Below are 25504 nucleotides of genomic sequence, written 5' to 3'. Positions count from 1 at the left end.
ACAGAGCAAACATGTCTCTGCGCCTACAGTGCCCAGCCTGATTCTCCCTCTTTAAGACATGCTCTTTAAGACATGCTATTCTCCTTCCTAGCAGCTGGGGGCAGGGAGGCCCACCCACCTGTGCTATGGCACAGAGCAACCTCTTTGGTTATGCTAATCGTGGTGCTTAACTAGTCAGCCAAAACCTTTACCTAGAAAAAATGACTTGTTTGGTAAGTTTGCTCCCCTACGGTTTACCCCCACAGATACAGGATCCCGATAATTGGAAGGGACTCAGGGCTCCATCCAAACTCATAATACAGTGGTGCCCCGCAAGACGAATGCCTCGCAAGGCGGAAAACCCGCTAGACAAAAGGGTTTTCCGTTTTGGAGGTGCTTCGCAGGACGAATTTGCTATGGGCTTGCTTCGCAAGACGAAAATGTCTTGCGATTCCTGGGGGTTTTTTTCCGTTCCCCACCCCCTTTTTCTAAGGCACTAAGCTGCTAATAGCCTTTTGGCAGCTAATCCGCTAATCCCTTAAGCCTTTAATAGCCGCTAAACCGCTAATAGCGCTAATCCGCTAAGCCGCTAATAGGGTTGCTTCGCAAGACGAAAAAACCACTAGACGAAGAGACTCACGGAACGGATTCTTTTTGTCTTGCGAGGCACCACTGTAATGGCTTCTACCATTCATCATCAAGGCTTAAGATTCAGTTTCCTCAAAAGTGTCCCTCGAAGCTATTATTTCACAGGCAAACTATGGAAAAAATATATTCAAAATTTAGTTCTGAAGTATGGCTGGAATGGTGAGTTTGTTGCAACGTAATTTAGAACTGACCCAGCTCAGTATTTTAGGGAGCGATCCTAGAAGACCCACTTACCTTGCAGTAAACCCCATTGAACTCAGCGAGAGTTACTTGGTCTGAGAGTAGATGTGCATAAGATTGTCCTGTTATGGTTCCACTGATATCAAAAGGAGGTATGTGCAGTGTAACTCTGTGTACATTGACTAGAGAGTTAGGCTGCAAACCGAACCCCATTCTCAGATATTCTGCCAGAATTCAGTAGGACTGGCTTCTGAGTAGACATGGCTAGGGCTGTACGTACGAAATCAGTGGTGCTCACTACCAGGCAAACATGCATAGGTTTGCACTGTTAAGAATACCATTTCTTGTCCTTCCCATTGAAATAAACAGGAATTAAAAAGTGTTTCCATGGCTGCTGAATCACGCTCATGGTTTGCGACATCAGATCAGCATTGGACTCTACAAACAACAGAATGTAGAATCAGATACCTTGCAACAGAGATATGGTGTTTTTGCTCTTATACAGTATCAGAGAGAGGGATGGGGAGAAAAAGAGAGATGACCTGTACTGTACTCTTCCTTAGTTGAACTTCTGCTTGGGATGAGGGCAAAGTGCATGCATTAAGGACAGGTTGTCTGTATACAGTATGTGGCATGCTGGATTGGCTAACAAAGGGCAGTTTAGACTGCAGCGGTTCTCAACCTGTGGGTCCCCAGATGTTGTTGGACTACAACTCCCATCATCCCTGAGCTCTGGCCTCACTAGCTAGGGGTGATGGGAGTTGTAGTTCAACAACATCTGGGGACCCACAGGTTGAGAAAGGCTGGGTTAGAGTAAGGGGGGTGTTGGTTAAGTTGGGACACCAACCATAGTTGGCAGTCAATCATATTATTATCCCTCCAAGGCACTCAGTACATCGAGTGTTTAAAGTCAAACAGGGGTAGCCAATGTGGCACCCTCAAAATGATGCTGAACTCGAATTCCCATCAACAGCCCGCAAGACTGATGGAAGCTGTAGTCTAACAGCATCAGGAGAGAGCCATGCTAGCTACCCCCGGGGGAGAAGCAGAAAGGCGATAGTCGTTATATCTGAGGCTGGCAAGTACCCAGACAGCAATGCCTGATGTCTGTTCGGGCTTTTGTAGTACAGCTGGTGGTTAGAACCAAAAGTTCTGGGTGAATAAGAGCAGGCCGCAAGCTGCTTCTTTTCCTCCCCTGTGCAAACGGCTTCCGTTAAAACTCGTAAGCCGACACGAAGACGGTAATCTTTGAGACGTGCTTCGCTTGGAAGGTGCGGTCCAGGTACTCGGTCATGTCGACTTCCACTTCTGTGGTCTGAGGGCCTTGCAGGCTCTGGACGAGGATGAGCTCGCCGGTCTGCCTGTCCGAGCGCTGCATGACAAAATGGCCCCGGCCGTTGCCTGCTGCGATCCCAAAGCGCAGGCCGTCAGGGCCAGGCCGCCCAGGAGCCGACGCGGTCGCCATGCGGAAGAGGGCGGTGGGAGTGACGAGGTTGGATGGCAGAGGGAGGTAATGGAAGGAGATGGTTTTCGGGGCATGGTGGCAGGATCTGCTGTCCATTGGGCATGGGTTCCGTTCGCATTGGCTAGGAAGGAAAGTGAGGGGTGGGGGTACAAAGGAGATGCGTTTATTTCTTCGTCGTATGGAATATCTTTACATCCTGCCCTCCCTCCAGTCTGGAGCACAGGGCTGCAAACAGTGATGACAATACAGTGGTACCTCGGGTTACAGACGCTTCAGGTTACAGACTCCGCTAACCCAGAAATAGTACCTCGGGTTAAGAACTTGGCTTCAGGATGAGAACAGAAATCGTGCAGCAGCAGGAGGCCCCATTAGCCTGAGCTACCTAAGAACAGTTTCAGGTAAATAATAATAATAATTTATTATTTATACCCCGCCCATCTGGCTGAGTTTCCCCAGCCACTCTGGGCGGCTCCCAATCGAGTGTTAAAAACAGTACAGCATTAAATATTAAAAACTTCCTTAAACAGGGCTGCCTTCAGATGTCTTTTAAAGATAGGATAGCTGCTTATTTCCTTCACTTCTGAAGGGAGGGTGTTCCACAGGGTGGGCGCCACTACCGAGAAGGCCCTCTGCCTGGTTCCCTGTAACCTGGCTTCTCGCAGTGAGCGAATCGCCAGAAGGCCCTCGGCACTGGACCTCAGCGTCCGGGTTGAACGATGGGGGTGGAGACGCTCCTTCAGGTATACTGGGCCGAGGCCGTTTAGGGCTTTAAAGGTCAGCACCAACACTTTGAATTGTGCTCGGAAACGTACTGGGAGCCAATTAATTAATGAATTAAGTTCTTAACCTGAGGTACTACTGTAAAGCAGCAGTATAAGTGAATCCGGAGGCTCCAAGTTGCCTCCAAAATTGAGGGTACCCAGTGCTCAATGCATTTGCATGGTGTCACACACATTGCATGTTGGGCATTGTGCGTGTGTGATGATGCATGTGCAATGCAGGAAGCCATACACTCTGAAGGAGCCAGCGCTGGACCTGTGCTGTGCATGTGATGTCATACCCATGCACCACATGCAGGGCGCTATGAAGATGAGGAGGGTCCGCTCCCCTTAAAACAAATATCGAGGGGGCCAAGGCGCCTTCAACCCCACAGAGTTGGCGCACCTGAGCGAATCAAAAACCAGAGAGTTGGATAAAACACAGTTAGTGCCAGTGAGAATATATGTTGGGTCGGCATACCCCGAACATAATGGTCCAAACACTTGGACAAATATCTAAACAACATATTAAATCTTTTTTTTTTTTTTTTAATACTGCTAAGATTTAGACCCCAGGTGGTCTTTGCAGAATCTTTAACAATGGCTTTTCTTCTTCCCAGCAAGGCTCTGAGATGTTGTTGGATTCCATACAGGTCACCCACCTTTGTTTTAGAGTCTGAAGGTAAAATCCAGATGACCTTAGGCACTTTTCATTTCCATTTATTTTGAAGGGTAAAAATTTGGCATATTGGTTCGGAATTCAATGTCACGCTTTGATGAACTGAGCGTTCCATCTGCACAAGGGTTTCTGCTTGCCAGCTGGAACAACTCCGCCCACTTCCACCACCCCCATGCTGTTCTGGGGGTTCTCCCAACCACCTCTCAAGCCAATTTCAGGGGGGGGGGGCATACAGCAGGAGAAGAGGCAGGGGAAAGCTCAGGGTGCAAGGAGAAGTCCTTGTGTACGGTTTCTGCTGAAGGGGCTCATGAGGTGAATCCTGCCCGTTACAGTGAACAGCACTAACCTAACCACATCTACTCAGAAATAAGTCCCATCGAATTCAATGGGCTTAAAGGTAAAGGGACCCCTGACCATTAGGTCCAGTCGTGGCCAACTCTGGGGTTGCGGCGCTCATCTCGCTTTACTGGCCAAGGGAGCCGACTTTGTCCGCAGTTTTTCCGGGTCATGTGGCCAGCATGACTAAGCCGCTTCTGGCGAACCAGAGCAGAGCACGGAAACGCCATTTACCTTCCCGCCGGAGTGGTACCTATTTATCTACTTGCACTTTGACGTGCTTTTGAACTGCTAGGTCGGCAGGAGCAGGGGACGAGCAACGGGAGCTCACCCCGTCATGGGGATTCGAACCATTGACCTTCTGATCGGCAAGCCCTAGGCTCTGTGGTTTAACTCACAGTGTTACCTGCGTCCCTAGTCAATGGGCTTACTCCCAGGTAAATGGGATTAGGACTGCAGCCTAAGGCTGAAGACACACTGTACATTTAAAGCACATTTTTCATTTGTAAATAATCCTGTGAACTGTAGTTCACCACTCACAGAGCTACAGTCCATCGCACCCTTTAAAAAACCACAGTTCCCAGGGTTCCTTTTGGCGACGAGGAAACGCACTATAAGGATATGGTGCCTCTGCAGAATAAACCTCTCATGGAAATCAGTTGGATTTAAAGGTCTTTAACTTCGTCTGGATTGTGCCCAAAAAGTTGTCTAAACTCAAACAAAGCTCCATTTGCAACACACAGCGATGGTGCATAATCAAGGCACAGAACATTGGCCCTGTATCAAAGAAAATATAACAAGTAATCTTACTGGCTGGAGGGGAAATATTCATAAGGTTGTCGTAATGTTTGATCACAGACCAGAAAACAATATGCCAACAGCCTGGATCATCAAGATCTTTGGGTTCTTAGTTTTAAAAGAAAGGAACTGGAACTGCACAGTGGGTTTCCTGGGCAGTCATAATTTCTTTCCTTATGCCCAGAACCAGGGCCGGCTCTGTCATTAGGCAGAGTGAGGCAAGGGAGCAGGGCAGGGAGTATGATGAGGTGTTGGAATACAGAGCTCACTCTGTGCCATGCGTGACCTGCCCCGAGTGCCTTAAGCTTGTTGAATGGTCTCTTTAAATTTGAAGGTTCATTATTGTTCCACAAGATGTGTATGTCTTTAAGGGCCAGAGCAAATAACGAGACCCAGTTTTACATATGTGAAACAGTATAGCAGGTGCTGCTAAGTTGTGTTAATTAAGCTGTGTCAGCAATTGGGTATAGTATATAAAGAGCAGCACCTAGCTCTCTCAGCACCCTGGTGGATGGGTCATGCTTATTGATATATTATAATTAATGTAAAAGGAGTTTTTGTTTTTGTTATTAAAACCTAGCTAAAGTTATTTTGCGTTCCTTATAATGTGTGGTCTCCCCAGCAAGCTCTCTGCTGCGCAACTAAGCTGCAAATAGCCAACAAAGCTAGCCTACTGCCATCAAAGGTGGCAAATGACAGATTCCTGTTATACTTACAACGGCGATGTTTTCACATAGCTGATGTTTCCACTGGGCTTGGGGCACTCTGGATTAACACACTGAAAGCTTCCTCCTGTATTAATGCACGTCGTTCCCCTGGTACAGTTGTGCAATGAGAGAGCACACTCGTCGATGTCTGTAAAACAAATGGAAACATGAAAAGCAAAGGACCAGAGCCGATGGTTTAGGTGACGTGCTTAACACAGAAAGGGGAAGGTATTATCTTCTCCAACCTTTGGCTCTCAAGGCCAGTGACAATTTGCACATTCTAACTGTTGCACAGAAGTTCCACCTAAATCCTTTCTATGTACATGAGAGGTATCTGGAGCTGAGCTCTGCCAAGGAAGTTTTCTGCAAATTGGTACCCTCTGACCTCTTCTTTTGGTGGTGAATTTCCTGTTTCCAGATGATGGCCTAAGTGGTTACTCCATAGATATGAGAAGACCCAAGCCTAACTCTACCTCATAGTGTTGTAGCAAGGATAAAATGCATGGATACCTTAGTCAGTAGAGCATGAGACTCTTAATCTCAGGGTTGGGGGTTCAAGCCCCACGTTGGGCAAAAGATTCCTTACATTTAAAGTACCCCCCTGCAAGAATCCTGGAAACTGTAGTTTACCCAGAGCTATAGCATCCCTAACAAACTACTGTTCCCAGGATTCTTTTTTGGGGGAGGGGTATGTGTGCGTCAGATGTTCTTCAATTGTATGGTGTGCATGTAGCCAAAGTAAATATTGAGGGGAAATATTACAGGTTAATTGGCTTGTGGAGTGGACAGAAAATATTTTAAGCCGTGCAATGTCAGTCTGCTTCCCTTACACAAGATGCTTTAATTTTAGAAACAACAACAAAAAAGCCAACCAAATCCCAGCGATTAGCTCTGTTTTGTCATAATCTGAAGGTATTTTCTGTAGCCAGCGAGAGCACAGAGTGCATGCTTCATGCATACAATATCGCTATTCAATTCCTTTTGGCGCTTGACCGCCATACCTCCCGACATATCTAAATGGTATTACAATGTCTACCTTGTTTCAGCGGGTCTCACTCCCTTGGCATTAACAGCCAGAATTTTAAGTAGCCGTGCATTACAAACCGTTACAAAAATCTGGCTTCTTGCACGGTGTTTGGGAAGTCCAGCTTCTATTCTGTTAGCATTTCCTTGTATTTATAGTCATAAAATGTACGTGCGCCTAACCAAGTCCCTGCTGCTAGGAGAGAATGTGCAGGATTGCAGCTTAAACCCTGGTTGCAGAGAAACAGACTGCACACAATCTAAGCAGTTTTCCGGGACCAAAAAGTCTGACTGAAGCCTGCACATTTTGTCATTCAGCGTCTGTGAAATGCCATCTGCCTCATGCCAAAGTCACCTTCACAGCTTTTCCCGTCGCTGAAGATCTGGTATCCTCTGGGGCAGGAACAGCGGTACGAGCCAGGAATGTTTATGCAGGTGTGCATACAGAGACGAGGGGCTCCCTCCAGCTTGTAAACTTCGCATTCATTCACATCTGCAAGGGGAAAGAAAAGCAACGTTATTTCTGCTTGGACAAATTTCATGACAGGCTGCGCAAGAGGAGTGTGTGCGGAGCTCTGAGATATGCTACTGGTGTTATATATATTAGCAGCATACATTTTGCCCTTCCAGATCTATGAACTGTGTGGGTTTATTCAAAAGCACAGCCCTTGGTGCTTCTTGCTGGATAACAACGTAAGGAGAGCCTTGCTGTACAGATCTGATTCTTAAGTTGCTGGCCCGTCCTGAAATTGCCTGCCGCTGGAAAACTCTGGAGGTCCTTTTTGTTAAAGCCTGGGATGCTCAGCTCTGAATGATAAATTGGCTCAGGAATGCAGGCCATTGTGCAGATAACAGCAAGCTTGTTCCCGCCAGTAGTTGCCTAAGACACAGTGACCTGGGAGTGACCCAAGGCAGTCCGCAAGGTGGTGTTGAAACCCTTTGGAATTCCTTATATGTGTGGCAGAGTTTGCCGCCTTCAGACATTTTATTGCCAAGATGGTGCCTTCAGCCCATTCTGGCTGGACTAGCTGTTGAATCTTACTTCTAAACACCCTCTACCACACCTGAGGAGCAAGGCTAGTTCAGAGGGCCAGGGATATGTTGCGTAGGATGTTCCCCAGGGGGAACAGGAGCTTAGGAAGAATAGCTCTGGTGGTGCCCAGTCTTGCCTGTCAGCACTTGCCATTTGAGGTGGTGCTAAACCACAGAGCCTAGGACTAGCTGATCAGAAGGTCGGCGGTTCGAATCCCCACGATGGGGTGAGCTCCCGTTGCTCGGTCCCTGCTCCTGCCAACCTAGCAGTTCCAAAGCACGTCAAAGTGCAAGTAGATAAATAGGTACTGCTCCGGCGGGAAGGTAAACAGCATTTCCATGCGCTGCTCCGGTTCGCCAGAAGCGGCTTAGTCATGCTGGCCACATGACCTGGAAGCTGTACGCCGGCTCCCTCGGCCAATAAAGTGAGATGAGCGCCGCAACCCCAGAGTCAGCCACGACTGGACCTAATGGTCAGGGGTCCCTTTACCTTTTGTCTAACAATAGGGCCGGCTCGCCTTTTGCCTTCCATGGTTCTTACCCCCTTATCTTATTACCTTCTGGTTCTTATCCCCAACTGAAGCTAAGGTTGGACTTCTATGTTCACTTGATTTTGGAGTAATCCTCTGTGGTACTTTCTTCCAAGTAAAGGTTCTCATGGCTTCACCATGAGCTCAAGTGTGTGTGCTGCAACTGCGTTTAATTTATTGATTTAAAAATTGTATAAATCCGCTTTGCTTTTCTAAATCAATTCAAATGGGTTTGCATTGTACACATCAATATTGATTTCAAGTCTTCAGTCAATTGGGTTTACACTGGCAAATCTGCGCCACTCACGCTCAAGAAATGGAGCTAGAAGCTTATAGAAAAGTGGTAGAGAGAACCATCTCATTGTCAGGATAGGTTGTTTACTGGTTCACACTGAGAAGCTCTTTTTAAATATGCCAGGGCACGATTCGACCTGTCCCCAGTAATCAGTGGAGAATGCCAATGTTTTAATGTCTTCCACCCCACCAAAAAATAAACATGCAAAAGCAAAACTAAACTAAAAAGCCCAACGAGGACTGAGGATACTTTGGAGATACAGAATTGTGGTTGATTGTTTGGGAAGAGTTGGGGGAGAACCGGAAAACTTTAAGAGAGAGAAGGAAAAGAATGGAGTGCTGGAACCCTTAACAGAAGCACTCCATGCTGCAATAAGTTGTTGCAGTTCCTACTGTTGTCAACTTTATTACTGTTGGAATTTACTGTATTAAGCTCCTTGGACCAGGGATTCATCTTTTTTTTAAAAAAAAACTTATGTTATTCTATAACACTGCCCCCCCCCCCCATACAGCACTGAAAGCCTATAAATGAAAGGCCACACTACCATATTCTTCAGTTTAGACATGGCTTTAACTTCGACAGGAAGCCGAAGCAGCTTGTAGCAGCAGACTCCTCAGAGATCTCTTGCAATTGCACTCTTACCCTGGCAGATGCTGTTTTCTGCTGTGCCGCTCATATGGAAGCCTGCTTCACAGCTGCACTGCTGCATCCGGTCAAATTTGGCGCAGCGAGGTTTACGGCTGAACGCCGGATCATCTGTTACGCTCCATTCTGGTGGTACTAAAGGACAAGTGGGGGAGGGAAGAATCCGCCTCCAGGACAGTGTAAAATCCCAAACCACAAATGAGAAGACATCCTTACTTTTAATTTTATTTTTACGCAGCTAATAAAATGGAGTGGTGGGTTTGTTCTACATCTACGACAAGGAGGGGAAAACTACACATTACACACAAAGTGTGGGGACGGAGATGGGCAAAACCAGCATTCCCATGACAAGTCCTCTGCCTCTTTCTGTGTAAGCTTTTTGATCACTTCCCCCACATGGAGGGAAAGGATATCAGTGGAAACCAGCGACTATGGCTATATGGTCAGTGTAGCTATTATTGAGCTAAATGAGCAAATGGTCTGACTCACTATAATGTCCTCTGTTTCTAGGGCTTGCCCTCCCCTCTCTCACACATCAAGGTTTAAATATTCCTCTTTCCCACCCTCCTTAACGCCTTACCACAATACATACCCGTCTGTGTTTGATATTGGCAGTTGGGGCCTGTCCACTCCTGGGGACAAAAGCATTTGTACTGTTCACCTCGGTCAACACATGTTCCTCCATTCTGGCACAGGTGACTGGTGCAAACCCCAATATCTAAGAAAAGGCCAATAAAATAAGGAGGTTTCAGAGCTTCAAATTATTTCCGCAACCCTTTTGAAGTTCTTCAGTGAAAGCTTACAACATTTTAGTACAAATTTCTCCTCATAATTTTCTTTTCGGTATGAAATTTGGATTTTTCTCAAGCATTTCCCTCTAATTTCTCTCCCCCCCCCCAATTACTGGTTGGGATTGTGGATTACTGGTTGTAATCCACAAGATCCAGACGGCAGCTCATTGGCTACTCCTGCCCAAGGGCAACCTGTGGTGAACACAACCGACAGCAATTTGCGACAAGGTTAGGCAGCTTCCCCCTGGTTTTGCAAATGCGCATATCCTCCCCAAGGTAAAATACACTTCAATGGAAGAAGCAAAATCTTGTATTTGCAAGAGCTGGCCAGATTCTCCCCTGCCCCCCCCCCCCAAATCTCTATTCACCTGAGGCACCCTTTCACCTCCCCCTGGCTTATTATGTGTTGAAATAATTAGCGCAGTGGAATTCCTTGAAGAAACAGACTGTGTGAGTGAATGCCTCATGGATTGCCACTGCTTCCCATCTGCCAAAAAGCCAAGCTCCCCTGATCATCAATAGAATACTCTAAATAATCAGGGGTCGCCAGACCATGAATTTATTGAACAAGCAGCCAAGGAGTTGTAGCCGAATTTTTCCACCCGCTCCTGCTTCCTTGAACTTTCTACAAAGGCGAGATCCTCATCTGGCTTTCCGTGCTGAGTGTGTGCACTAGGCCTCATCGACACCTGGGCTAGGCAACGTTAAGAGGACTAGACACTGCCCAGATGTCCTAAAGAGAACAAATGGTGGTTTTTCACCTGCATAGATGCCAGCTACCTAACCATTTTTATTTTTGGTCAAGGAAGACACTGGCCATACTCAAGCCATATACGCAAAAACACTATGATACCACTTTAAACAGCCATAGATCCATAGACTTGGAAGGGACCCTGAGCATCATCTAGTCCAACCCCCTGCAATGCCAGAAGAAGCATACGGGAATCGAACCTGTGATCATGCCATTATCAGCGCCATGCTCTAACCAACTGACCTCTCTACTACTGACAACCCCCAAAGGGTTATGGGAAATGTAGTTTCCTTAAGAGTGCTGAGAGTTGCTAGGAGAACCCCCTACTCCCCTCCCAGAGCTGCAATTCACAGAGTTCCCTGTGAAGAGGAATCAATAATATTAATAATAATTGAAATTGAATTGAAATTGAAATTCTTTATTGTCACTTGTACAACTTGTATACAGTGAGATTACATGAGCACCCCCACTCAGCTCTCTTAGTCTTAATTCCCCTTGTTTACTGAAGCACACCCACCAAACCCGAAAGTCAGTTGCCCTGTTGTTATCTTTTCATTCAGCAGCCTAACAGCCCACGGATAGAAGCTGTTCTTTACCCTGTTGGTGTGACTAATAATGCTTCTTTATCTTTTGCCTGAGGGCAGGAGATCAAGAAAGTGCCGGCCAGGGTGTGAATCATCCCTGAGAATTTTCCTCACTCTCCTGAGGTAACGTTCTTCCGCCATTTCATCCGGCGGATTCACAGGACAGCCCATAATATCTTGTGCTGTATTCACCACCCTCTGTAGGCACTTCCTATCAGTTGATGTCAAACCAGCGTACCACACCGTGATGCAGTATGAAAGGACACTTTCTACTGTAGACCGGTAGAAGGAGATCATCAGATGTTGATTGACATTGTTCTTCCGCAAGACTCTGAGGAGATGGAGTCTCTGTTGGGCTTTCTTAACCACCTGGGTTATATTTATTTTCCAAGTAAGGTCTCCACTGAGATAAACTCCTAGGAATTTAAAGGAAGAGACTCTCTCCACACACCCCTTCCCGATGTACCCCACCCATCTGACTAAGTTTCCCCAGCTACTCTATAAAACATAATAAAACATATAAAAACATAATGAAACATCAAACCTTTAAAAATTCCCGATACAGGGATGCCTTCAGATGCCTTCTAAAAGTGGTGTAGTTCTTTATCCCCTTGACATCTGATGGGAGGGCATTCCACAGGGTGGGTGCCACTGCCGAGAAGGCCCTCTGCCTGGTTCCCTGTGACTTCACTTCTCACAGTGAAGGAACAGCCAGAAGACCCTTGGAGCAGTGGCGAAGCTGCATGCTCCGCTACTGGGGGCGGAGAGCAGGTGGGGGTGTGGAGTGCCGCCTGTGGGGACATGCCCGGCGCATGGGGGAGCGTGTCGCGTGTCGGGGGGGGGCTGCAATGGCACCCTACCAGAATAGTGGTGCCGGGGGCAGTCTGCTCCCTCCGCACTCCCGTTCCTCCGCCAGTGCCTTGGAGGTGGACCTCAGTGTCCAGCTGAATGGTTTGACCACTCTGAGAATTGTAATTCTGTGAGGGTGAAATATACTTGGAGTTGAGAGTGGATTTCATGCTCCTTATTCAGCTCATAGTGGTGAGGAGGAATGGAAGTTCCCTCAGAATACATTATTTACACAATGGGCCCCACATGATTGGCTAATTCCAGGATTCTCCTGTAGGCCAATCAGGTTGCGGATTCACTTCCACCTGGTGCTGGATTGGGTGGCTCCTGTGGACCAATCAGACTGCTGCATTTTGGATCCTATTCAACTCAGTACATAACAGAGGACAAAAGGGTCTCAGCACTCTTAAGAATTACAGGTCCCAGAATCCTTTTGGAGGAGCACAATTACTGTTTACAGTGGCATCATGGTGATCTAAATGGATGTTGTGAATGGGACCGCTGCGGACAATGGCAACTGGCATTCTCCTAATTCCCACTGCTCACTTGATTCTTGGCCAAAGGTTGCAAACCTTGGGCTAGAGGCCAACGCATCCCCATCAGACCTCTCTATCCAGCCCTCCTGCCTCTTCACAGGCGACACCCCCTTTTAACCCCATCCACTTTTCCTGTGCTTTTGCCCTGCTAGGATGTCTCCTTGAACTCTGGTCATGCCTCTTGGTTGCATGGAAGAGTTTGGATTTGATATCCCACTTTATCACTACCTGAAGGAGTCTCAAAGCAGCTAACATTCTCCTTTCCCTTCCTCCCTCACAACAAACACTCTGTGAGGTGAGTGGGGCTGAGAGACTTCAAAGAAGTGTAACTGGACCAAGGTCACCCAGCAGCTGCATGTGGAGGAGCGGAGACGCGAACCCGGTTCACCAGATTACGAGTCTACCGCTCTTAACCACTACACCACACTGGCTCCCATGGATGGAATTGTGCACAGAAACCAACTTACTGTACAGAAGTAGATTTCATTGCTTTGCACCTATTGGCTCTGCCCCCCACCACTGCCATGTGGCCTCTACAACATTGCCCAGATAGGGAATACGGCCCTTGGTTTGAAAAGCAGCTCCCCACCCTGTTCTAGAGTCACATCTGGCTGGCTGTCTAGCGCACTGTGCCATAATCTCTTTAGAAATGTCTGTCTTCTTGAACACAATGGAGAGTGGCAGGTCTCTGGCCTTCGCAGCCGCTTGGTAGGCCAGCGGCTCAATGGCTCATTAGCATTTTGCACAATGAGGTAGGAATTCACTTAAACAAACAGCGCTGTCAATGCACAGGGGCCTAAGCACCCTATGGAGGAGCGTGTGAAAATGTAAACCACACAGACCAGGGCCAAGAATTTTTGCATCGAGTTAACTGAGAGAGACAAAGTCAGGAAAATGGATGCAAATCTCCCACATTATGATACACACTAATTTAATCCAATGTTTGAGATGGCAATCTCTCCATTAAATGACAGTGTGTGGTGAAGAACCAACGTTAACAGGAAATAAAAATTAGCTAGCCATAACAATCCATTTATTTGCTGTTATTTACCTGACCCTTGGATTTCCTCATATAGTTTAAGGTGGCTTACAAATATAGTAAGACATAGCGCAGTAAAAACCAGCAACATCTCTAAAAAGGAGCAATAAAAGGCAGCTCCCATGATCAGGGCGTGGCTCATGGGAATTGTAGTCCAAAAGGATCTTGAGGAGCACCAGTTTGGGGAAGGCTGAAGGAGAAGAATTCCATGTGCTACAAAAATATTCTAAAATGCTAAACAGGGGTTCTAAGGCAGTATTCCGCAACCTTGGATTGCCAGCTGTTTTCAGACTACAATTCCCATCATCCATGACCACTGGTCTTGCTAGCTAGGGCTGATGGGAGTTGTAGTAATAAAAACCAGCTGGAGATCCAAGGTTGTGAAACACTGTAAGGGACAGAAACCAAGCAAGGTTCTCCCAATCTTCATTTAATTCCCACCAAAACTATATGAAGTAGGTTAAACAGAGAGGCAGTGCCTAGCCCAAGGTCACCCAGAGAGGTTTGTGACCAAGTGGGGATTTGAACCCTGTTCTCCCAGGTCCTAGTCTGACACTCTAACCACTGGACCATGTTGGCTTTTGATAGGAAGGATCCTCGTTCTATCTAAGATGCACAATGCTTAGTCTTCCATCTCAGTGGAAAAGAGCTTCAAGTATGTCTGCTGTCATGGCATGGGTAGGGTTGCCATATGTCAGCTTTGGGCGGGGGGGGGGAACTGAACAACCTTTCTGTCCGGATTTGAAATATGGCATGGGGGAGAAGGAGAAGGGAGTGCCGTCAGGTCGGCAGCCCAAAGAGAATTAATACAGTGGTACCTCGGGTTAAGAACTTAATTCGTTCTGGAGGTCCGTTCTTAACCTGAAACTGTTCTTAACCTGAGGTACCACTTTAGCTAATGGGGCCTCCCGCTGCTGCCACACCACTGCTGCACGATTTCTGTTCTCATCCTGAAGCAAAGTTCTTAACCCAAGGTACTATTTCTGGGTTAGCGGAGTCTGTAACCTGAAGCGTCTGTAACCCGAGGTACCACTGTACTGAAGGAAGAGCAAAAGGTGAGCATAAATAAGCTCGGAGAGTCGTCTCTATGCTTCTCATGCAGGTACACCAGCCTACAGTGCAAGCAGAGTTGCACCCTGAGGCTTCCAACCACGTCTTCCCTCCATGGTTTGACATTTCTACCACACTTCTCTTGCCTTCTTACAGCTACAGGCAAGCACAGTAACAATGGCTGTTCAGAAATACAAAATGCGTGTGTTATGCCAAATGCCTGCTCATCATCAACAGAACCGACTTTTACCCAGTAAACAATTTTTTTTTAATAGGGGTAATTATGTATGAGTTTCTCGTTTGCCAATCTGGATAAACCTCACGTTGGTCCCCCCCCCCAAAAGCACATAAGATTAATTACTGTGTTTGTGCCAGTCGATTTCTCAGATGTTGTCATCTGTTTCCTAGTAATAAATTGCCTATTAAAAGATTTGACATATGCTTGGATCTGAAGCCTCATACACAATGAACAACAGTCGCGTGGATTTAGAGCAATCGGCAGTAATTTGGGCACAACAAATCCATTCTGTGAAACAGCTTTTCTCTTTTTGCATTGCAAAGAAAGCCTCCATTGGCATCAATGGTAGTTTACCCTGAAATGCAAATATCAGTTTGGGAAAGCATTCAACTCTCACACACCCCTTCACCCCCATCCCTGCAAGTAGTCCTAAGGCTGATCAGCTTCCTGGTGGATTCTATTTCCATTCTACAAAAATATGCATGTTCAGTGCATTCAAATTCACTCCTAGTTTGGCCCTAACCCTGCACATCAATGATGAGTAACACCTGAGGATAAATGCTAAAGTGATAGTCTTCTAATCATATGTGGCGTTTGCACGTTCGTTTAGAGCCTATCTGTACAGGGGGGAAGAAAGGGTTAAAAAGGTAGACCAATAGGAAAGCTGGAGGCAGAGCCTACATGTGTATAAAAGGGCTTAGCCCGATGTTTGTTGGGAGTTGTTGGTGGGTTTTAGTGGGTTGGCTGGTTGGGAAAGGCAGTTGGAAAAGCAGTTGGCAGGTACCTGGAAATGGAGAGACTGTTAGGGCAGTGGGTTCTTGAGCGTGAGGGGAGGTAGAAGAGATAGAGAGAGTAAAATAAGACTAAGAAAGCAAAGAGTAACAATGTTTGGAATGCTGTAAAAGTTTGTTTGTTTCTGAAATAAAACACACTCCTCTTTATTAACTTGAGAACCAGACTGAGACTGAAGTGATTTTACCGGGGAGGACCTGGTTGGTGGCAGTGGATTAGTGGTGTACAGGTTAATAGTCGGTGAGACGACCGGGGGCTCTGTACAAACACCACACCATATAATGTGCAAGAAGGATTAGGATCCTGTGACTCTCCAGGTGTAATTATACCCAAGCTCCCATCAGCCTCAACCTGCATAGCCAATGATAAGGGATTATGGAAGCCATAGTCCACAAGAGCCAGCACCATGGTGTAGTGGTTAGAGTATTGGACTAGGACCCAGGAGACCAAGGTCCAATTCAGTCATGTAGCTCACTCGATAACCCTGGGCCAGGCACTTCCTCTGAGCCTAACCTACCTCAGGGTTGTTTGAAGATAAAATTGGGAACGGGGAGAACCATGTATGCCACTTTGAGTTTCTCCGAGGGAAGGTGGGATACAAATTCAACCATCTTCAGCATCTGTGGCTACTCTTGAAACAGCTGTGTTTGATAATCTGAAGGTGAGTGTTTATGCCCGAGCCAAGGGAATAAAAAAGTGAATTACCTGTGCACTCAGGAACATCTCCTGTCCAGCTGCCGTTTGGCTGACACACTCGAGAACTGGAGCCGACGAGTCGGAATCCAGGATCGCAGGTGAAATGAACTTCATGGTCCACCATGTTCTTGGTGCCAAATCTTTTGCCATTCAGTGGGGCATCCAGGGCAGGGCAGAACACTGTTAATTGGGTACACAAAAATAATAAAAGACGTGGTTAGCAGTGGGCTCGTAATCTGGTGAACCGGGTTCGCTTCCCCGCTCCTCTACATGCAGCTGCTGGGTGACCTAGGGCCAGTCACACTTCTCTGAAATCTCTCAGCCCCACTCACTTCACAGAATGTTTGTTGTGGGGGAGGAAGGGAAAGGAGAATGTTAGCCGCTTTGAGACTCCTTCAGGTAGTGATAAAGCGGGATATCAAATCCAAACTCTTCTTCTTCTTAGAGGAAAGAGGGCAAAAGCATCACCATCACAGAATCATGCTGGGATGCAGGGGTGTGGTTAGGGGGTGACTCAGGGGGCCAAGACCCATGTCTTTTACAATGGGCCCTGGATCTTGCACCGTCCCAGCATTTTACACCCATAAGGTAAAAGGTAAAGGGATCCCTGACCGTTAGGTCCAGTCATGACCGACTCTGGGGTTGCGTTCTCATCTCGCTCTATAAGCCGAGGGAGCCGGCGTTTGTCCGCAGACAGCTTCCAGGTCATGTGGCCAGCTTGACTAAGCCACTTCTGGTGAACCAGAGCAGCACACGGAAACGCCGTTTACCTTCCCGCTAGAGCGGTACCTATTTATCTACTTGCACTTTGAGGTGCTTTCAAACTGCTAGGTTGGCAGCAGCAGGGACCGAGCAATGGGAGCTCACCCCATCGCGGAGATTCAAACCGCCGACCTTCTGATTGGCAAGTCCTAGGCTCTGTGGTTTAACCCACAGTGCCACCCGCGTCCCTTTTACACCCATAGTTGTTTTTTTTTAATGTTACTTGTGTTCGAAGACTTTCCTACCTCTATATCCAAGAGAGACTAACAAATCTCATTTAATAATGGATGAGCAGTATATAGGGGTCATATGACACAAGGAGCCAATCGGGGTCTATCTGGTCCTATAACGCTGCTGGCTATGCCCTGGGTTCTCCGTCTGAGCAATGTTGCTCCTGCTCTTGCACTGCCATCACTTTAGGCTTGTTGTTTTAATTACCAGCTGGTGGGTCAGGGGTGGTTTTCATGACTGTGTTTTGCAGAGTCGTCAGCCGGTGTTTCATGACACGGAGCCCCTCGGCAAATCTCGTTTCCTGTCCCTTTAGAAATTGCTGCATTTGGCGGATGGCAGTCAGAAGCTGCTGCTTGTTCATGCAGTTCTGTGGGAAACACAAAGACTTTAAACAGCTGGATCAGGCCTTTAAATGTGCCTTTATATGTACGGCGTTAAACACGATGGTTGAATACAATTAGAAAGCCACTTCCCCCAATGTCTTTGTCAGGAGTGCGTGCAGGAGCCGGGCCCTGTGACCAGTAGGGCTTCGCAGGACTGGGACCTTCCTAAGTTTGTTCTGGAGAGGCAAGGCACGGTGGCACAGGTGAGGCCGCTTGGTAACTCACTGCACCTGGTGGCAAGAGCCGGGAAAGGATATAAGGTCAGCATTTCCCTTCGGCTCTTTGCCACAGCAACACATTTCCTGCCTTGCTGTGTTTGGCTCCTTGCTTCCTGATCCTCGGACCCTTGACTTCGTGACTCCCTGCTTCCTGACCCTCAGACCCCTGGCTTCTAGATCCTCGGACTCCTTGGCTCCTTGCTTCTCGACCCTCAGACCCTTGACTTTGTGACTCCCTGCTTCCTGACCCTCAGACCCCTGGCTTCTAGACTCTCATTCCTGTTCCCACCCCACCATCTTGCCCCCGGTCCCAACCTCCTCAGCCGGGACTTCGATCACCCGTTGGCTGGACCGTGACAGTCTTCCCCACTTGATTTGTATCATAGAATCGTAAAATTGTAGAGTTGGAAGGGACCTTGAGGTCTCCCATATGGGAATCGAACCTGCAACCTTGGCATTATCAGCACTACACTCTAAGCAACTGAGCTATCCTGACCTTCCTGCACCTCCTTCAGGGAATCCACAGTACCAGCCTTGTAAGGCAGAATTAACTGAGTCATTGCAACCTGCCCATGCCACCCACCAAGATCTGTAGCTCAGTGGAGCACAGACTTGAGCTCAGTGGTCATTTCACACATTATATTTTCTATAGCTGGAACCTGAAACAATTTGTGTACTCACAACATTGTAAGACATGTGTCAAGGACTGGCTGGACAAAGAGGAGTGGTGGGAGGCACCAGCAGGGGAACCCCCAAGGGAAACCTCAGAGGAGGAAGGCTGAGAGCCAAGGGTTTGGTGGTGGGACACCAAGGAGAGGTCAGAGGGAAAGGACTGGGAGGCAGGGCTGGATGCTGAAGGGGCAACAGGATTTAGTGAGCAGGAGGAACCTGTGACAGGGAGCAGTTCAGACACCGAGGCTGAAGCAGAGGGGGACTGAGAGGCTACTGAAGAATCCAGGGAGTCTCCCTCTCCTGCTACAACAAGCTCCCCTCCCTGCTGGTCTCCAAGAATGTGCAGGATAATAAGGATAAGGGAGGAGGGCAGAGCAGAGGCCGGAGGTGGGCAGATGCAGTTTGAGACTGCTTAGGAAACATCCGAGAGAGGGGAGCCTTAGAAAGGGTTGAAGGCGGGGACCTTCAGTCCTGGCAACTGCTTCATAGAGGTAAGATCTGCTTGGAAGTGTTGCTGAGTTGTATGCCATGCCCCTGAATAAAGAGTTAACTTCACTGACAACCAAGCCCTGCGTCTTTCGTGCTGACCTGTGTCTCATGCATGTGACAAATGTGTTTGAAAGCAGTTCTGACGTGAGCAATGGTTCTAGCAATTGCCTGGGAACTCTGGACAGCTCCGTTCAGTGCTCAGGTTGAATGCTGTAGGACAGTAGAACTTAGATGTTGTTTCAGCAACAGCAGTTCTTAGGCTGAGCCTTATGGAGGAGTCAGCTCCATCATCAGTGAAAGGTCACTTTTCATTTAAAGGGCCCTCGTCTTCTCTAACATTTGTCAACTCTGACAGAGCAGGTTGGCTGAGGCTGATGACAGTTGTAGTCCAAAATATTTGGAGGGTTCCAAGCTGGCAGAGGCTGACCTGGTTCAACATTCAAGCCAGGTGACTGTTGTTTGGTTGCCCTGAGACGTTATGCTTTTGAATAGGTTATAGTTTTCTTCTACTACTGATTTTGTACGGTAATTCAGTAGTATTTATCTATTATAAGTGTGCATTTCCTATTGATGGAAGCAGGAGTTGGCGATCTGTTTTCTGCTGATGGCTGCATTCTTTGGGGGCCACATGCAAGGGGTGGGCAGGGCCAGGGACAAAAATGGGTGGAGCCACTGCTCCCCCCCCAACACCCTTCTCTTTCTCTCTCTCTCTTGCCCCTCCCCACCTCCATTTCTTTCTTTCTGCCACCCTTGTTCCCTACCAAATTGGGTTGGGGGTGTTTGAGTGTTTTGTTGGGCGAGGTTGCTGCTGCTGTATTTTGTATATTTTAGATCTGGCTGTCATTTATGTGGAAACTGTTCAATTTGGTCATGCATTTTTTAATATTTTGTTTATTGTTTATGACTACGCTTGTTGTGTTGTAGTTATGTATTTTTTCCATGTTGTAAGTCACCTATGAGTGTGGTTTGAACTGTGGAAAGGTGGCATAAAAATAAAGTTATGTATGCACCAGAAGAGGACCAGATTGCTCTTGCCAGGGGTATGAATTGTACAGGGATTTTTAATCAGGCTAAGAGCCATACAAGGCTCTAGGACTGAACGTTGCCCAGCCCTGGTCTATGGCTACTTACAAATTAAATGTATTAGTGTAACAAATAAATCTGTTGTTGTTGCTATTAAGATAGCGTGAACTTTTCCTTGGTCCAGCAAATGTCAGAATACAAGGCCTTGACAGGGGCCAAGAGTCATAGCTGTCAACTTTTCCCTTTTCTTGTGAGGAATCCTATTCGGAATAAGAGAATTTCCCTTTAAAAAAGGGAAACGTTGGCAGCTATGACAAGAGTGGCTAGCAAAGCCGTGAGCTGATGAGATCATTGGCATACGACTGTCATTGTCACCATGCTAGCATGCATGGCCTGACCCCTTCCCTGATTCTCCTCCACTGTGCTAATCAATATACAAAACTGGTACTGGCCTTTCCAGCTGGGCCAATGTCCTGGCAGCCAACTTTGGAAGTCAATAATATTGGTCTTCTTGGCAGGGTGTTGTACTTGACGGTGCAAGGGTGGAGCCGGGATGAAATCTGGTGAGTGGTGTGTGGACCATCAGGTGATATGGCTGGTCACACATGTTTTGTTTTGTTTACTGGGTATTTGGCTGCCCATGACACTTGATCTCCTTTCTTCCATGGCGACAGGCTTGGTGCAAAGTTGGTGGGTCTCTTGTGCTAGGCAGCTCCTTAACTGGTCCAGGCCCCCCAAAAGCACCCAAATTTTCCAACTGCTAGCGCTGACTTTGTCATGCTGACCTAAGCAAAACTGTGAGTGTCTGATTAAAACAACAACAATAGTTATTTTCTGCTCTGTATCCCACAACATGCTGGAAGAGCCCCCAGAATCACTTTTAGTGTCACGTGAGAAATACTTTCATGTAAATGACTGCCAAGAGAGCAAATGGAATGCAAGGAACTCATTCAACAGCTGCTGCCCCCTGCCTTTCCTTTATGCCCTGAGAGTGCCAAGTTGTTCAGTCCTGTTTGCCTCATGCAAGAAAGGAATGTTACCTATTGCACAAGGGATTAATTCATCTGTTACCATACATGCATATCTATTGGTCTGTCTGTGCAAGTGCTATGTATTGAGTTGAATAGGATCCAGAATGCAACAGTCTGATTGGTCCGCAGGAGCCACCCAATCCAACTCCAGGTGGAAGTGAATCCGCAACCTGATTGGCCTACAGGAGAATCCTAGAATTAGCCAATCCCATTGTGTAAATAATGTATATAAAGCAGACATTCTGGGGGAACTTCCATTCCTCCTCACTACTATGAGCTGAATAAAGAGCATGAAATCCACTCTCGACTCCGAGTATATTTCAGCAAGCTTATCACCATCTGTCCATCTATCGCAAATAGGGATGCACAAACCTGTCATTTTCAGTTTCTTTCAATTTCCCATTTTCCCAGCCTTAAGTTCAGTTTGCCTATTTCTGCATTACTTTGAATAAAAAAGTCAACACGAAAATCAGCATGCATTTCCATGCAGGTTAAGCCTAATATATGCATCTCTTTTTCTTTTCTTTTGCAATTTTGCCTATTATACATATGTTTGCAAGCGAATCCATAGGTTAATATAGTCCCCCCCCCCCCCGTGCACTCTTCTTGGTTTGAAAACTGCATCGTGAAATCCAGAGAAGTGCAAGTTTTGAAATATAGCTGGGTTTGCAGGGCGGCTTGCACTAAAATCAGGCAAGGTCAAAGTAAAATGCGAACTGAACAAAATTCTTCTTATTGCTGATTGCACATCTACAGACACACCCACACAAATGCTGCTTTTGCTATGAAATTGACTTTCTCTATCCGTTGCACAACATCTTCACCAGGATCAAAAGTCAGCACTAAGTACTGGGACAGGAGCCAGTCAAAAAGGAATGACTGCAGACACAACAAACCTGACATTTCCTTACAATTTGAATGAACAAGAATTTAATTGCCATGTTTTATATGAAGCATGTTCTCGGGGTTTGGGGAGTGAACAAGTTTTCTCTTGCCGAAGACTCTTATCATATGTAGCATGCAGCAGGCATTTTTTTAAAAAGTCGTACTGGATACCTTTATAATAAGCTCTTTGTTAAAGAGTTATTTTTAACCTGAGCTACAGTTAAGCATAATAAACTTCATCACTGTGCAGCTCGCTCGGCCCATGTTGATATTCCTGCAAAGTGACTTGAACTCACAAGCTCTGCAATCACTTGACTGCGCTGGTTTATTCAGGCATTAACGGAGGAACAGGTTGAGTTTCCTAACCCAGCAAGAGGGTTGCAGTTGCATTATTGGCAGGGATACAGGGCAAGAAATGTAAGAATTTTCAGAGGCAGATAATTTGCAAAAGTAATTACATGTCCTACACTTCTGGAGCTGCATTCTTCACCTCAAACAGTGTCGAGGAATTTGAGAATTAAGTGATGGGAAGGCTATCTTTTTAGTCTTCAAATGAAGACTAAATGATGAAGATTTGCATTTTAGTCTGGACTGAGGGTGCTTATTTGGCCTTGGACTGGCCTTGTTTCCTGCGTGTCTTTTCTGATTTACACAAAATATTAACCACACCTCTTGTCGTTGGTGTGAAGTTGAAAATTAGAGGATGTGTATCAAAGGGCATTAGCAACCATCATTTTACTTACCTGTTGTTTTTGCAGAAAGAGACACATGAGGCCGGGGAGGGGGAGCTAAAATAAAGTCCAGCCTTTTAAGCAAAAGTTAGCAATAATAATAATAATAATAACCCACCATTTGTTTTACTGTCAAGGGAAACGTGTCCTTTCTTTCATGCATTGCATTTATAACCCCTCCAAGATTTTATAGATGTTAAAGATAGATAGATAGATGATAGATATAGATAGATAGATGATAGGTAGGTAGGTAGATTGGTAGATAGATAGATAGAAAGATAGGTAGGGAGACAGGTAGATAGATGATAGATAGATAGATAGATAGATAGATAGATAGATGATAGATAGGTAGGTAGGTAGATAGATAGATGATAGATAGATGATAGATAAATAGGTAGGTAGGTAGGTAGGTAGGTAGGTAGGTAGATATAGATGATGATAGATAGATGAATGATGATAGATAGATGATGATAGATAGATGATAGATAGAGATAGATAGATAGATAGATAGATGATAGATAGATAGATAGATAGATAGATAGATGATAGATAGATAGACAGACAGATAGATAGATAGATAGATAGATAGATAGATAGATAGATGAAATGTTATCCAGACCTAACCAGTTGTTGATTGGGAGAATGGGGCTTACCTGGGATGCTCGAGATTCCTGACATGATGTTAGGCACAAGAAGAGAAAGAGGCTGTATTGCAATCCAGAAGGCATGGCACTATTATTCCAAGATAGGTAGAGAGATAGAAAGAAAAAACTCTTCTCAGATTGCACGGGAACACCTGGCAAAACACTTTCCTCGACAGCCAAGTTGCCCTGACTGTAGATCAGGAGGGATAGAGAGCACTCCTGTGCTCAGATCAGAAATGACTGCAACATCACACAGCAGGTTTTCCAAAGATCCAAGGAGTAAAAAAAAAAGAGAGAGAGAGAGCTCAGTTTCCACCTCTCATTGGTAGGCTGCCTTCGCTGCCAGTGTGCTGCCTCCTAGGAGCTGTCCTCCACAGAAACACACCAGAGAGAGAGAGAGAGAGAGAGAGAGAATGAGAGAGATCTTGCAAAATTGCATCTCAGACTGATGCCTCTAACGTGGAAGTTTAGCTTGCTTTATTTCTGCTACTCAAAGACGATGAGTCGCCTCTTCCCCACCACAGTCAAAAACTTCTGTGTGAGAGAGAAATAGGATGACTTAAAAATAAATAAATCAAAGTGGCCCATAATTTAGGATATTATTTAGATATATAACCTGCCCTCCCAAGCCAAGAGCTCACACTAAACATTAGCATTTAAGTAGTCAGGATCAGTTGTTGCCACTCACGTTTTCTTTAATAGGTTGGAGATTCCTGTTTGTTTTGGCTCGCAAGGATTATTATTATTTTGCATTCATCTGGCATTTGACAAAATTAGCTCAGCAATCCTTACGGCAACCTTGTAAGGTAGGCCAGGAACATTCTCTCTGCAGTATTAATCATCTGTTGCAGGGAAGTAGCTAAGGGCCAAAGTACACATTACATTATTCATAATGGGTTGTTTTGTTTTGTTTAAGTGAGCTCAAGCTTTTTATTTTGGAAGGAAAGCAGCCTTGGAGCGCCCCAGTCAGGATCATACCACAGCATCCGTTTCCCCACCTCACCTTCCGATTTGATATTTGTCCCTGAAGTGGGTGTCAAACTGACACTTGTTCAGACATTCGCTTATTCTCGCCAACAATATCTCTGGCATTGGGGGGAAAGGAGCCTCTTCCCCCACAGACCTCACTGGATGGTCATAGTACAATGGACGCTTGGGATGAGAACGTGATCCGTGCGGGAGGCACGTTCGCAACCCACAGCATTCGCAACCTGCAGCGCCGCATCTGCACGCATGCGGGTCGCGATTCGGCACTTCTGCTCATGCACAGAGCACAATTTAGTGCTTCTGCACATGCGCTGAAACCCAGAAGTAACCTGTTCCGGTACTTCCAGGTTCGGCACGGTGCGCAACCCGAAAACGCGCAACCTGAAGCGTCTGTAACCTGAGGTATGACTGTAATGGGCAGGCTAGATACAGAAGTGCTTGGAGCAATAGATTCACATTTGTATACTAAGCTATGTTCCAGCCATGCAAAAAGAATTCAGAGGTTTTTGCACATAAAAGGTAAAGGTAAAGGACCCCTGGACAGTTAAGTCCAGTCAAAGGCGACTATGGGGTTGCAGCGCTCATCTCGCTTTTCAGGCCAAGGGAGCCGGCGTTTGTCCACAGACAGCTTTCTGGGTCATGTGGCCAGCAGGATTAAACCGCTTCTGGGGCAACTGGACACCGTGACAGAAACCAGAGTGCATGGAAACACTGTTTACCTTCCCTCCGCAGCAGTACCTAGTTATCCACTTGCACTGGTGCTTTCAAACTGCTAGGTTGGCAGGAGCTGAGACAGAGCAACGGGAGCTCACCCCATTGAGGGGATTCAAACTGCCAACCTTCCAATCAGCAAGCCCAAGAGGCACAGTGGTTTAGACCACACACACACACACACACACACACACCTCTCAAGGACACATTCCAGGCGAAAGCACTCAAGAAGTGTGTGGCTTCTGGGACGCTGTGTGGATCCCCTTTGGCCCATAGGTCTAAGGTTCCGCACCCCTGACCTAGTGTGTCCTCAGGGTGAGCATGGTGGGCAGGGAA

At 46.6% G+C, this 25504-nt stretch overlaps 1 protein-coding gene across 1 annotated transcript; it reads right to left on the bottom strand.

Moving 5' to 3' along the window:
• Positions 1-660: 660 nt before the first annotated feature.
• FBLN7 (fibulin 7) lies at positions 661-23850 on the bottom strand. Its single transcript, XM_083433121.1, has 8 exons — positions 23480-23850; positions 17602-17761; positions 16411-16581; positions 9668-9793; positions 9073-9210; positions 6929-7066; positions 5560-5698; positions 661-2393 (listed from the first exon to the last, which is right to left on the bottom strand). Exons 1-8 carry the CDS (start codon positions 23552-23554, stop codon positions 2021-2023), a joined length of 1320 nt encoding a protein of 439 aa, XP_083289247.1. The 5' UTR covers positions 23555-23850; the 3' UTR covers positions 661-2020.
• Between the last annotated feature and the right edge of the window lie 1654 nt (positions 23851-25504).

The sequence above is a fragment of the Podarcis tiliguerta genome, assembly GCF_965153285.1.
Source record: "Podarcis tiliguerta genome assembly, chromosome: 3".
Classification (NCBI taxonomy): Eukaryota; Metazoa; Chordata; class Lepidosauria; order Squamata; family Lacertidae; genus Podarcis; species Podarcis tiliguerta.
This window is presented reverse-complemented; position numbering and strand designations above follow the sequence as displayed.

Bases quoted from the DNA above. Each gene is read 5' to 3' on its own strand.
- FBLN7 (XM_083433121.1), bottom strand. From the start codon at position 23,554: ATGCCTTCTGGATTGCAATACAGCCTCTTTCTCTTCTTGTGCCTAACA. The intron at 16,582-17,601 runs GTAATTAAAACA...CCCAATTAACAG, and splicing joins CACCCCTGACCCACCAGCTG to TGTTCTGCCCTGCCCTGGAT. The intron at 7,067-9,072 runs GTAAGAGTGCAA...TTCCCCTTGCAG, and splicing joins AGAAAACAGCATCTGCCAGG to ATGTGAATGAATGCGAAGTT.